General features: G+C 48.6%; 1 protein-coding gene across 1 annotated transcript; it reads right to left on the reverse strand.

The window, feature by feature from the left end:
* Positions 1 to 124: 124 nt before the first annotated feature.
* On the reverse strand, positions 125 to 3776 carry LOC101760905 (triacylglycerol lipase 2). The gene is made up of 8 exons (XM_004977723.2): positions 3594 to 3776; positions 2281 to 2397; positions 1986 to 2126; positions 1622 to 1879; positions 1488 to 1528; positions 1265 to 1344; positions 1063 to 1158; positions 125 to 969 (listed from the first exon to the last, which is right to left on the reverse strand). Exons 1-8 carry the CDS (start codon positions 3774 to 3776, stop codon positions 641 to 643), a joined length of 1245 nt encoding a protein of 414 aa, XP_004977780.1. The 3' UTR covers positions 125 to 640.
* Positions 3777 to 14184: the final 10408 nt, after the last annotated feature.

Consider the following 14184-nt stretch of genomic DNA (forward strand, 5'->3'; position numbering starts at 1 on the left):
GTTTGGCTTTTCAGATAGTCTTTTTGTGCATTTTTTAGGTGTTTATTGGAATGTGAGTTTTCTTGCTTTGTCGTATGAGCCATCGTCTACGATATGTGAGATTTTTGTACGATTCTTGATTTGGGTCATGGGTTGAACAAAATCTTGTTAAAAACTTGTCCCCCAAAAAAGACAGGAAGTCATGGAACCTATTAAAATTTTGGTGACTCGTTAAATTTCTTCTGAAATGCCTATGAAAAGAAATGGTAGTAAGAAAATGTAGTATTAAATTGCATGCGACTATCGGAAGGTGAAGCATATCTAGATTGCATTGGGATGGAACTTAACTGGAGGAATTCCATTGTGAATGGAACTTCAATAGGGAATAGCACTGCAACGATAATCTGTGCTGTCTTCCCGTTGCATATTAATTCATCAAAGTGGTATAGAATGTTTTTTGCCTTCCCTTCGTCCTCTTACAGCCACCGTACACACTAAGCCATTACCCAGATCCAACTTTGTGGTAACCGTTTGAATTTTGGTTGTGAAGAAATTACATGGCGTACAACCATATGGACATTCAAACATCTCCATGGTTACATTCTGCACATTCCCGATCACATCATTTACAATGCTACCGTAGTGACAATCACGCCCGCCGTCATTTTTCCTGCAGCTTGAAGAAGGCCATGAGAGGCGCGTAGACCCTCTCCCGGGCGTTGCCGGCCATGACGAAGTCGGCGTGCGCGTAGTTGTCCAGGTACTGGACGGTGAGCTTGTCGCCATCGTGCGACTTGAGCGCCTGATGGATCAGGTGGCCGACGTCCAGCACGTCCGAGAGGCTGTCTCTGCCGCCGTAGCTTAGGAAGAGCGGGAAGTCGTCGGGGATTGCCGACACGTCGTAGGCCGGCGGCGTCGCCTGCCCGTAGTGCTTCGTGTTGTCCGCTGCGTTGCCGTAGTCGTACTTGGCGATCGTCCCCCGGCGGATCACTGTTTGGTTGTGGAGTTACACTTGGTGAGTAAATTGAACTGTGATGACTTCTCTCAAATAGATGCTTGCTAGACTTGGGAGTTAGCACTCACTTTGAGCCAGATGGACCATGTTCTTGGTTGCCGAAGCTTGTGGCTCATGGGCAAGGAACACCTGGACAGAGGAGTTGTCGAGGCAGCAATTGTCACCTGCCCCAATGTATTATTATTTTTTTAAAAAAAAAGCGAAGTGTCTGAGCTGTATGGTCAATCGGAAGGCAAAAAAGAATCGGATGGCTCGCCTATCGCCGTTTACCTGTGAACACTGACATCAGATTGTAGCAATTGATCCCTGGTTGGGAGCATATGTCAGTCACTAGTTTGTGAACAGTTTCCCTGATGAAAGCAAACAATTTTACGGTGAATACTCTTGCATCTGACAGCAAATGACTTTAATTAACTCTCTGAAGGAAATTTGTGTCCATCTGAGCAATCAACCATGAGAAGTTATTAGCAGCGTGAAAATTAAGGACCATTACCCTGTCGGGTCGAACTCATTCAGCCCTAGCCAGTACAGAGCCTGCAGCAAGCGACAGGAAAATAAACACACAATAAAGAATGCATACGTAGTCAGTTGACTTGATCCTTCCCAGTCAGCCTTAAGCTTACGTACCTCGCCGAGGAAGACGTCGGCGGCCGCCCGCGCGAGCGGCGAGGAGACCTTGTCGAGGTAGGCGATGGGGCTGAGCAGGCCCGCCGACCGCAGCATCCCGAGCTGCTGCCGCTCGCTGAGCGCCGCGAACGCGATGAGGGTCCCTAGCGAGTGGCCGACGTAGTGCATCCTCTGCTGGCCGGACTGCGCGTACACGTACTGCACCACCGCCGGCAGGTCGTCACCGGCGAGCTCGTCCCACGACCAGTCCCAGTACGCCTGCAGGCGCCGTTGCACGGATCACTATTAGGACCTAGTGATCCTTGCCAAAGATCACGCGCGCGCGGCGCAATAGACGGAGGAGCAGGGACGACGACGCACGCACCGGGTCGGTGGAGGATAGCGTGGTGTGGCCGCGGCTGTAGACGGTGCCGCGGCTGTTGGCGATCCACACGTCGTAGCCGCCGTCCGCCAGGATGTAGCCCAGGGACTCGCTGGGGGAGTTCATCAGCCACGTCACGCCGTCCTGCGCGCCATAATTGAAATCTCTTTTTTTTTAAAAAAAAAGAAAGCAAACTGCAATCTCATTTTGTACGGTCACAACGTTTTGCTGCTTCAGTTTCTACTGCTGAAACGTTTTTACCCAAAATTAGCACCACCAAATTAAATGGAGTTTTTACCATGAAGAGCCCGTGCTGCAACAGCACCGGGATCTTACCGGCCGGCGATTGGCCGGAGCCGCCGCGGCCGCCCGGGATCCGCTGCAAGCTCAGGATGTACCCGTCCGCGGTGGTCACCTGCGCGCTTTTACTAATTAACAGTGGCTCAACACACTGTATAGTACAGTAGTAATTCCTAATATGTCCATGGGAAACAGTTAATATTGTGAAAACAGTTATAAGCTTCTTAAAAGAACATTTGTACAGAGCAACACACTGCTCCGACATGATGGGGGTGTTTGGGAAGGGGGCTAAACTTTAGCTCCTCCTTTAATCAAATTTAAACAGGGGTGCTAAACTTTAGCCTCCCCAAATCCTTTAGCCCCTTCAAAGGGTGCTAAAATGGACTAAAGAGGCTAAAAGTGGTCCCCTTATCCAAAATTCCTCCACTTGCCCCTCCCACACCCCCTCTCTCTCCTTCGCGTCTCCTGCTACCCCACGCCCTCCGCCGGTCTCCCGCTGCCCCCCACCCTCCACCAGCCTCCTGCTGCCCCGCCACCCTCCGCCGGTCTCCCGCACGATCCGCCTGAAGCGGCCCTCCGGCCAGCCGCAGGGGAAGCTCAATGCCCGTGTCGCTGTCCGCGAGGCCCCGCCCCCGCGCTACTAGTGCCGCCGGATGCTCGTCGCCGTTGTCTTGCGCATTGGGCTCGACGGCTGGTGGGTCGTGCTAGGGGAGTCCGACTGCCACACGGACCGCTCACCAGGGTCCCGCGTGCTGCGGCACCCGATCTATCGATCGACAAGTAGCCGGAGTCCGGATACGCCACTCAAATTGAGGAGTTGCTGCCCCAAATCGATGATGCACCGCATGGGTTGACGCGCTGTTGCCTCGAATCGACGAGCTGCCTCCTCCAGACGACGTCGACCCCTACGAATCGATGACAAGTTGTGGGCCTAAGGAGTCCAGCGGAAGGAGAGGTGCTGTAGCTGGGGGAAAGTTTAGTTGCTAGCCTGCGGACGAGGGAGGAAATGTGGCAAGTGTCGATAGAGGCATGTAAATCAGGTGGATCCCTAAGGCGGCCAGGGGTACGACGGCGTGGAGCTCTTCGGTGGCGAATGGGGTGCTGCAATCGAACTGGGGATGCAGGAAGAAGTGGAGGAGGGGTAAAGGAGAGGAGAGAAAGCAGAGGTAAATAGGTCTTTTGTTAATACAGGTGCTAAAGTTTAGCCTTCCACCTAAACATCTCAGGGCTAAAATTTAACCGTCTCGAATGGAGTGCTAAATTTAACCCCTCCTCCCAAACAAGCTGAAGTTAACGTATGGTTTCGCTTACGGTGTGTTCCTCGCACTTGTACCCGAACGGCTCCACCCTGGACTGGCACGTGCCGTTGTCCGCCGCCGCATGTGGCGCGTCCGGAGCTGGCCGCGCTGCCACAAGGACGGCCGCTGCTCCCATGCAGAGCAGAAACGTCAAGCTCGTCACAGCGCTGCGGCTGCTCCTCCTCCCTCCTGGCATTGCTGCCGGTCGAAACATGCTTATCAGCTGTTCTTGGGGGTTCTTGCAAAGGGTACAATAATGGATGGAAAATTCCGTATCGTTTGTGCTCGTGTTTTATACTGCTTCGGCTGCTGGTTTTATTTGATCGTGTCATTTTCGCCTCGGATTGTTAACGGCGCCGTGGCGTGCGTGCGTGCAGTTCGTTCAAACTGATGCAAGCCATCTCTCTTTTGTTTAGTCCTGTTTCGAACAGCTGACCTCTCGCTCCTGCTATTGACACTGCAAGGAGAGACGACGTCGAGACAAGGCGTTGATGATTGCAAGGATGGGCGCGAGCCAATCGGCGTTCGAGTTCTAGACGGATATGAACCATTGCTGAAAGGTACGTACTGGCTAGTCCATAGATCGCGCGTGGTTTTACGTGAAGGTCAGGCTGGGTTGTTTAATTTGGCCGCCTCGATCAGTTACGGCGTCGTGATGCGTACGTAGCTCCGAGGTTAACTCCGACGTACGACAGCGACGGGGTTCACACGTCCGATCCATGGCAGGACGACGTCTGCCGCACGCGCAAGATCGACCACACCAACAGTCCTGTGCGTGAACTACTCTACTGTAGCCAGGTTGTCGTAATTTCTGGTAGTTGGGCCATACTCTCGATCAGTGTTTATTGAGCTCACTACCGGAAACAGGACGTTTGCCGAATGCCCCAGGCACTCGGTGAAGGCCCAAATACGCCGAGTATAACACTCGGCGAACTGGACTCGGCGAACTTTTCCTCGGCAAACAGTGTATTTGCCGAGTGTCAAACGTCGTGCACTCGGCAAAAGCTTTGCCGAGTGCTAAAAATACTCGGCAAAACAAAACACTCGGCAAAAAGGCGTTAACGGAGTCACACGCTAGCCGAGTGCCAGACGGAAGACACTCAGCGAAGATTCAACGTTTGTCGAGTGTCGTGCTCATGACACTCGGCGAAGATTCAACGTTTGCCGAGTGTCGCACTCATGACACTCTGCGAAGATTCAACGTTTGCCAAGTGTCTTGCTCATGGCACTCGGCAAAGAAGTCGCTCCCACCAGATTTTTATGGCGCCTTTGCCGAGTGCTGTGTCGAAGCACTCAGCAAAGTAGTCACAAAATAATAGAAAATGGCCTCTTTGCCGAGTGTTAAAACAGATTCGTTACGTATAAAGATTCGTTACATATAAAGGACCCCTCTCAAAAACAACCACAGAAGCATCACAGGCATATAAATTGCATCACATGCATATAGATTGCATCACAAGCATCACAAGCACACAAATAACATTCAGAAGTACATATAGGTTCTAGTCTAAACAAGTAATTCACAAGTTTGCTTAACATAATAGCCGTTCAAACAAGTCACTGAGGAGGATGTGTAGGTGGCCACTGCCCCCAAGATGATTCTGCATTGGATGCCGCCGATTGATTCTACACAAAGTTAAAGAGATTGCATTAGTCACTTTCCTAATGTAAGTTTTTTAGTGCCTGTAGTTTCTACTTTAACTCTAGATTGATTGTAAGGTTGAGAAATGACTCACAGGAGTTGCTGCAGGAGGTGGAGGTGGCGGGAATAGATTCGGTGGCATAGGTGGTGGAGTTTGACCTAAACTGTGAAAAACACTCTGCATGTACTGGAACATCGACTCCGTCCTCTGCCTTTCTAGCTGCCGATCCTCCTCGATCCTCGCCTCTAGGTCCTCCCGTCGCTTCCGTTCTACCTCCACCTGGGTCTACAATATTTCATCCCAATATCTTATTGCAAAGCAAAAGGTACGTAAAAATCAATGAAAGATTAAACAAACAGAAATAACCTGTAGAGCCTGCATCTATAACTATGCAGTGGTAGGCCGTGCCCGTATCGCGGGGCTCGAGTCCGTGCTCCTTGCTCGGATCTGGGAGAGACTGGGAGTATTGGCAGTGTCGATCACGCTATCTCCAATCCAATACCGGCCATGCTTCTTGCCTCCTCCCACCCTCATCACAATTTCTGCATCAATATCCTGAGAGCTCGGATCGAACTCTGGCTCATGAACCTCCCTTGCCATTGATGTGTACTCGGTGACGCGGCTGTGGATGCTTGGATGGCTGTACGCCTCGGGCGGGTCCTCCGGGTTGAAGTCGATGTCTGCCGTCGCCTTGCCCTTTTTGGACATAACCCATGTCTTGAACCGGGAGCACTCCTGGCCATCATGTGATGACGTCTGCGGCAAAAATGCAAAAGGATTAGAAAATATGCAGTATTAGGTGTGAGAATAAAGAAATGGATTCGCGTACCCATTTTTCCTTGTATTCATCAAGGCTCAAGCTGCCTTGATGGTGTGATGCATATGGCATCTGCAGACGCCGCTCCCAACAAGCAAGGTGGTTCTCCAACCACCCGGTCTGCAACCACACGTCCACCATTTATTCCCAGCACCTGGTATAGGATCGGCACCACCACGGAGGCACCTACATCATCAAGTGTGTGACATATAACAAAAGAAATTAAACATAATTAATCTCAAAAATAGTAAATATTAACTTTCTTTACGTACCGCTATGAATTCTTCCTTGGTCAGGTTCATTGTCCTTGCCTCTTCTTTTTTGACCTTCATCCTTCTGAATTTAGCATAGAAGTCGATGATAGCCTGAACACGCGCCTCGTAGTGCATGTCCTTAACGAGCTTCTTGCCAGCTTGTTTAGTGACGGAGGCCGCCCTAGCCTCGAATCCCGCCTGGCATCTATAGAGGTCCTGCGTATAGACACGTTGCATACAATTATTATTTCAAGAATGTCCAGCGAAGCTGATGTATTAACCAATGTAGTGCTGCGAATACTTACCCACAGCTCGGCCTTCACCCGCTCCGCCTTGTTCGCGAATATCCTGTGGTCACGATCACCGACGTCGGCGGCAGCAACGTAGTGGTCCCACGTGTAGGCCGGTACCTCCTGTCCGGCGACGACCACTAGACCAGGGAAGTGTAGCCTACACAAAAGACCAATGATGCCGTTGACCTTGCGGTTGTGGCTACCACCACTGAGCTTAATCCAATTCCTGCACAAGTGACGGGGCGCAGGGCGGCGGGGCCGGGGCGGGGGCGACGGGCGGGGCGCAGAGCGCCGGGGTCGGGGCGGCGGCGACAGGCGGGGCAAGGGGCGCTGGGGGCAGCGGGGCCGGTGGGCGGGGCGCCAGGGGCAATGGGCGGGCCGGGGGCGCGGGGCGGCGGCAATGGGCGGGGCAAGGGGCGCCGGGGGTGGCGGGGCCGGAGGGCAGGGCAGCGGGCGGTGAGGGCGGCGGGCGGCGGTGGCAGCAAGTTTTCGAGTTTGGGCATCTGAGTGTTCGAGTCAGAAGGTCGCGGGACTTAAGTCAGGTTGTTTGCCGAGTGCCCGCGATCTGGCACTCGGCAAAGTGAAGTTTCAACTTTTTTTTAAATTTTCAAACGAAACACGCGCCTGCCAGTTGGTTTGCCGAGTGCCCGCGATCTGTCACTCGGCAAAGTCAAAAGGTTTGCTGAGTACCACATCGTGGGCACTCGGCAAAGTTAAGTTATAATTTTTTTTAAAAAAATTCAATTGGAACACGCGCCTGCCAGTGACCCCGTGTACCTACTTTGCCGAGTGTCTAGAGAAAACACTCGGCAACACTCGGCAAAAGGTTACCTTTGCCGAGTGTTTTCTCTAGACACTCGGCAAAGTACACTTACATTTCATGTACACTTTTTCAATAACGTGTTTTACTGACCTTTTTCTAATATAGTTGGGAAAAACCGTGTGAAATTCACTCAACAATGGTTATATGATTTTTCTACTGATATTATTCCATTATTTCATGCAATTATAGCTCAAATTGAATTTATATCTATTAAAAATCTATAATTCCATTTAATCAATAAAAAAATATCAAACGGATCCGAAAAATTTTCAAAATTTGACATGAACCAATCTATGTTGTATGTTGCCTATACAAAATGCTTTGAAGTCAAACCCCAATTCAAGTGTCACTTGGACTCCAAATCTTATTGGATCCTCTCTAGCTTCTATGAATTCTTTCGGGAGATGAGTCGGTTGGTAAGCATCATATGTCAGAAATTGGGCGAAACCTTCTTAATTTTTTACCACAACCTCCACATATAATATCATGACATCTTGACAAATCTTGTGATTTTCAGACTTCGTTTGGGGTTTTTAGAATTTAACAACCATTCAACCACACGTTCGTGGTCGTGTTTTCTAAAAAAATGTTCAAAATTTCTTTTCATTTCCTGGTTATGACCTCAATCCGGATTCAATAATATGAATATAATTTTTTCACTAATTTTAATCCATTATTTCAATCACTTGCAGTTAAAATTTGACTTAAATAAACAAATTCCTATTAATGCTATCAATTCATTAAAAATAGCAAACAGACCAAAAAATAGACCAACTTTTGAGATGGATTACCAAATTTCGTATGTGGGAAGTAGAAAAAGTGTGGAGGGCAGAGGTGGAAAAAAAGTTTTGTCTTTACCGAGTACCTATACATAAACACTTGGGAAACTTTCTACTTTGCCGAGTGCCTGGACGTGGCACTCGGCAAACCGTTTCTTTGCCGAGTGTCCGCGTCAGGCACTCGGCAAAGTACTAACGGCCGGCCCACTCCCCTAACGGATGGCGCACGGGCCACGTGCTGGCGATTTACCGAGTGTCAAATTGTTGCCGAGTGTTGTGTGGATGTTTGCTGAGTGTCTTATTTGGGACACTCGGCAAACCACAGTTTTGCCGAGTGTATTATTTATGCCGAGTGCCTTCCAGTATACACGGCAAAGGTTGTGTTTGCCGAGTGCCCGACAGAAAGCACTCGGCAAAAATTTTACACTCGGCAAAGTTCCTGTTTCCAGTAGTGGCTGTTTGCATCGATCGAGGTCTAAATACAAGTTTCAGCTGACACAGTGAAAGATAGAAAGTTTAATTGTAGTGCAACAAATGTGATCAGTGTTCTGACGAGGGTTATTAACTTGTTTATTTGCTTGGGTGCGATTTAGCTACAGAGAGTGCATATTTGTTTTTAAGAGTAAATTTAACGGCACGAGAGGACGACTAAGAGAATCGTTTTAGTTTACTGTACGCGTGAGTCACATGTGACTGTGATCCCAAGGCAACTTCATGTTGATGTTGTACATCGGTGGACAGGATGGGAGGCGGCGCTAGCTGCAGGAAATCGTCTGCTACAAGCCGAGAGGTATTGCTCTTGTATAACCTAGCTTCTCCCTCATTTCAGGGTGACACACAAAGTTTTGCTTACAAGGCACCAAATACATTGACCACCAACGATCGATCATTTCCGACGTGACCAAAAGATTCAGTTACCAACATTTTGATGCGATGACGAGGAGGACGATCGCAACTCCTGGAACGGACTTAATTGTGGAAGAGCCAGCACGCACTTTTTTTTCATGACCTGTATCTTGAGCGAGATGCTCTGACGCAAACAGCCCCACGAGGTTCTCGGAAGAACGCAACTCGTCCGTGGGTCCTGGGAGAAAATAAAATAAAAAGAGAGCAAGGAAACGTCCTGTTTTCAGAACACAGGTTTGATGGTTCCGTTGGACATCGTCAAGTAATCTAAGCTTGCCATTACACGCCGATGCAGATGCAGCACCTGTACTGCAACTGCACGAACTAAGCTTGCATTGTATGCAGCTGGAGTACATACTGATCCATCTCATAAACGGGCCGCTAATGTTGTTCCGATCCGTTCCCCCTAGGAGAAAGCTATGCCCAAGAATAAATTCCATCACAACGAACACCTATCACTTTCAACTGATGACACGATCTAGCATGGCCTAACGATCTCACTGGTCGTAATAAGAATCTAGCTCTTGAATGTGAGAAGGCTAAGATAGAGACGAGGCAGCTGCCATGGACTGCACTGCAGTAGGCACCTACTAGATATAAATGAACAGGCCATGGGTAATTGATAATGATAGCCGTAGAAGATGTATACTCTCTAATAAAAGAGCTCTGAAGGTGTTGAAATGATTGTCCTAGATCAAGAAGCTTTAGGTAAAAGTGCTTGCCACGCTCTTCTTTCTTTCAAAGTAAATGACTCGCAGTAACACTCCCTCTGCCTTAATTTAGGTAGGAGGGGTTTGAATTAGGGTTCTAAAAACTAAGGCTCAACTGCATATACAAATAAAACCTACAAGTTTCATCTAGATGTGAATAAGTAGGTTCTGTATGTCTTTTAGTTTTCTTTTTATCTCTACCATAAAATAAGCTTTGCCCCCTTGTCCCAATACAATAAACTACACAAAGAAATTCTAGTGAAGAAAAAGTACAACGTAACGTGCAATAAATAATTCAGAATCTGTAGAGTAGAGAGTGCAAACTCTCGGCATAAGTACCTTTTACCAAGGTATTATATTGGACAGCTTAAGCTCTCCATCGGTCTTCTTTGAAGTCCCTCTTAAGGGTTAGGCTGAAGTCAAACGATAGCCTAAGTTACTTCCCTACGTACAAGTGTGTCCCTAGTTCGGCCACTCCTTGATCCCTACCACCTCCTCAATAGAGCTTCACCTAAAAGGCTAAAACACTAAGAAAAGCTCTCCTCCCTTGTAGGTAAACTAGCCATGACTCTCCACAAACATTGGAATGTCGTAAGATTTCGTAATGTTGCTGGGATACAAAATGGTGCGCACAAATGTTGTAAGGTAGAGCCACGCAAACCTAGCTCACATCGTTTGGCATGGTCCTAAGGGGCATCGCCTTTGTTATTGTAGCAGCACTATAGCATCCCAGAGCCGGAGGCTTCGCCTTTGTTATTGTAGCAGCACTATAGCATCCTAGGAGCGGAGCTAGTGAAGCTTGAAAATTAGCTACACCAGCTTCATAGTGTATTTTTTTTATGGGGGAGGGGGGGGCAGCCCTACCATACATAATATTAAGCCTTGTACTAATTGTTTTAATCTTCAATTCAATCTTAGCTCTTTAGTGAAAACAACTCTCAAACGTGAATATGTATCCTCCAAATGCTTTGACAACATCAAATGGCTGGGGTGAGGAGCTATATACGTACGGTGCTTGTGGTGCCATTGGCAGTGGCGGACCCAGCTTTTGTTCACGACCAGGGCCAAAATTCAGCGGCCAAAAGTGCCAGATATATGACATTGGCAGTGGCAGACCCAACTTTTGTTCACGAATAGCAAATGTGCAGTAAAGGGTCCAAATTGGTAAAGAAGCTTGAATAACTGTTTATTAGTGCGATACAACAGTCAAGAACAGTAGGGATTAGGGAACATACAAAAATAAATGCCTAGTGATGATTTGGTGCATTCACAGTCATATCTTCCATTTCCTCATCAGCACCACCTGAAAATAGACAAGATGGAAATATAAATAAAATATATTACAAATCAATTAATCAACTAAGATTTCTTAGATAATTTGAATGTAACATACAACAAGTAGTACTGGACAGTTTAGGTAACTTCTTCAAACCAGACTTTAGTTCTTGAAAATGATGTAAGATATAATCAATTTTTATGCTTGCAAATACTTCTCGCTCAATATAACATAACATTCTATAATTCAGCCACTCATCCCCCATCTTATTCCGCAACTCTGTCTTGATAATTTTCATAGCTGAGAATGGCCTTTCTACTGTGGCGGTTGCAACAGGTAAAATCAAAGCCAACTCAATGAGGCGATAAACCAATGCAAAGGTTGTGTCTATCACTTGCAACCATCTTTATAGCAAGAACACCAAGGTCCACACAATTTGTGAAATCAGGATCAGCTCTCACATCAGCAATGAAATTATCAAGTTGGGGCCGAAGTCTAGAAAGCTCATAGTGGGGGAAGTCAGCATCATAAATCTTAGCAAGTTCAATTAGTTTCTCACGGTCATAATTGGCAAAGGAATTCTTTGGATCTAGACAAGAAATGCATCTCAATAACTAATAACTGGATCCATCCTTCCAATTTGTCGTGAAGGCATGGTCATCAAATAACTTTGGTCCATCCTTCCACTTAACAAACCCATTTGTCGTGAAGGCTTTGACACCATAGTTATCAACTCTTAAGGGTTTGAAGAGATAACAATAGAAGCAAAATGCAGCATCCTTAGAAATACTATATTCCAACCAAGGACGATCTGTGTACCATTTATCATGAAATCTCCTATTGCGGCCATAGATTTTCCTTACAGGATATTTATGACCGATTGGCTGGCATGGACAAATCAAGACATACTCCCTTTTGGCATCCCTAATGTTTGGATGCATCTCCTCAATTGGTTTTAAAAGGGTAGGATCTACAATAATATCTTTAGGATCAAGCACATGATTAGAATCCCCTCCCTCCTCAATTCCTACTGTTCCTGGATCTACAGGAGGCTGTCTAAACTCTGCAGCAGGCACACTAGTGTTCCTTGTTATTGTTTCCTCTTGTGCAGGTGCAAGGTTAAGGGGATCAAATCGATTCAATTGTGTTTGTGTTTGTGTTTGTGTAGCACTAACTCCAGTTCCAACTGTTTCTTGGCCTGTACCTTGAGATGGAGGTGGAGCAAATGCAGATCCAGGGATTTCTTGTTGGGGAGCTGAGGGTAGTGGAGGGGGTTCCTGTTCCTCCTCCATTCAGTTGTGTGGCAGTAACCCAAGAGAAATAAGATGCCAAAGTCCTACTCCTCATTCTGTACTACCAATTGCAAATATGAAATTGCAGTACAAATTTCAATTAATGTATTGAATGGAAAATTGGAACTTGAATGGAGATTAGGGAGAAGATTGATGAACACCTGCTTGGCTTCCTCCTTCCAGCCGGCACCCGGCGGTGGCTGCCTCCTTCCAGCTGGGCAGCTGGCGCAGAAGGCAGGGCACCAGCGGTGATGGCCGGTGGCGGACGGACTGTTGCCCTACCCTAGCGGAGCAATGGGTGGCGGCAGCGGCCGGAGCACCAGGCGGTGCGTGGTGGGATGCCCCTCACGGTCACGGCCTCACGCAAGAGCTGAATCGCTCGTTGTTCGCTTGTGCTGCCATAGTCTGGTGTCAGCTTGGGCCTGGAAGGCTTCAGGACTTGTGTCGGATTTAGTAGCCCGGCAGTCCACCAGGGGATTACCCAAGTGGTTGATTTCTAGGCAGGAAGGATCACAAGACAAGAACTCGAAGGTGATCACGAGAACACGAAGATTTATACAAGTTCGGGCGTTCGGAGAGTAATACCCTACATCCTGTATTTTGCTGGATTGTATTGCTGGTATGGTTGAGATTCGATGGGATTGGTTGCCCTCGGGAGGCACCCTTGGCCGCCTTATACAGGCTGACAACTTAGGGTTACAAGTCAGTTTGAATCTAATCCTAGTCGGTTATTACATGGAAAGCAATCTGAGTTGGATTACAACAAGTATCCCGCAATATCTGGCTGATTTGAATCTTCCGGCCTCCTTGACTTGTGCTCCAAGTATCTTCACGTCCTTGGCCTGCATGTTCTGGTTGAGCCGGCCTACTTGTCAAAACCGGCCAGTATCCTGATTGGTGGAGACCCATGGGGTACCCATATCCCTCAAGCCCCCAAGCGATGTGTAGGCAAATAGGAACCTGAGGACATCGTAGCGAGGCTTGGAATGTGGTCGGCTGAAGCTGCAATGGTGTCATAGTGACGGAGAGGCTGTGCAGTTCTCAAAAAAGAAGAAAATTTGAGTGAACGCAGAGCCATATGCGAAGAGCAAAGTCGAGCGCCGAGCTGATGGATGTTGGGCATCCAGTAGGTCGAAGTGAAGGACATGGAGGGCATCGCAAGATGCACTCCATATGATGTAGCCCCCGAGTATTGAAGTGATTAGTATAATTGGTCCCAAAAGCAGATCCTAGTGCCCGAGCATAAGGATAGGTGAAGCCACGGAAGCACGCCGACTAGAAGTAAGTCCCCAACCCCCGAGTACGAGGACTGGCGGAGCCACGGAGGCACACCGACCTAAGATTGGCGCCCAACCCTCCAGTACGAGACTGGCGGAGCCACGGAGGCATGCTGACCTGAGCTGAGCCCCTAGCTTTCGAGCATGAGCGCAAGGACCGGCGGAGCCACGGAGGCACGCCGACCTGAAGTAGGCACCCAGCCCCTGAGCGTGAGTGCGAGGACTGGTAGAGCCACGGAGGCACGCCGATCTGAAATAGATGCCCAACCCTCTAGCGTGAGTGCGAGGATTGGCGGAGCCATAGAGGCACACAAACCTGAAATAGGCGCCCAACCCCCGAGCGTGAGCCGGACCTGCAGAAGCACGTGAAGTCGCCTGTGGTGCCCAGCCCCTGAGCTTGGGAGCTAGATGAGCTGCGGAAGCATGCCAAGTCACCTCCCACCCCAAGCTAGAGAGGTCGGCCGGGCAACAGGAAGCACGCTGAGTCGTTTGTGGCGCCCAGCCCCCAAGCCTGGGAGCCGGATGAGTCATGGA

Source organism: Setaria italica, chromosome VII (genome assembly GCF_000263155.2).
Source record: "Setaria italica strain Yugu1 chromosome VII, Setaria_italica_v2.0, whole genome shotgun sequence".
Taxonomy (NCBI): domain Eukaryota; kingdom Viridiplantae; phylum Streptophyta; class Magnoliopsida; order Poales; family Poaceae; genus Setaria; species Setaria italica.

Bases quoted from the DNA above. Each gene is read 5' to 3' on its own strand.
- LOC101760905 (XM_004977723.2), bottom strand. From the start codon at position 3,776: ATGCCAGGAGGGAGGAGGAGCAGCCGCAGCGCTGTGACGAGCTTGACG. The intron at 1,880-1,985 runs GTGCGTGCGTCG...CGGCGCCTGCAG, and splicing joins CGCTATCCTCCACCGACCCG to GCGTACTGGGACTGGTCGTG. The intron at 1,159-1,264 runs GTAAACGGCGAT...ACATTGGGGCAG, and splicing joins TCTGATGTCAGTGTTCACAG to GTGACAATTGCTGCCTCGAC.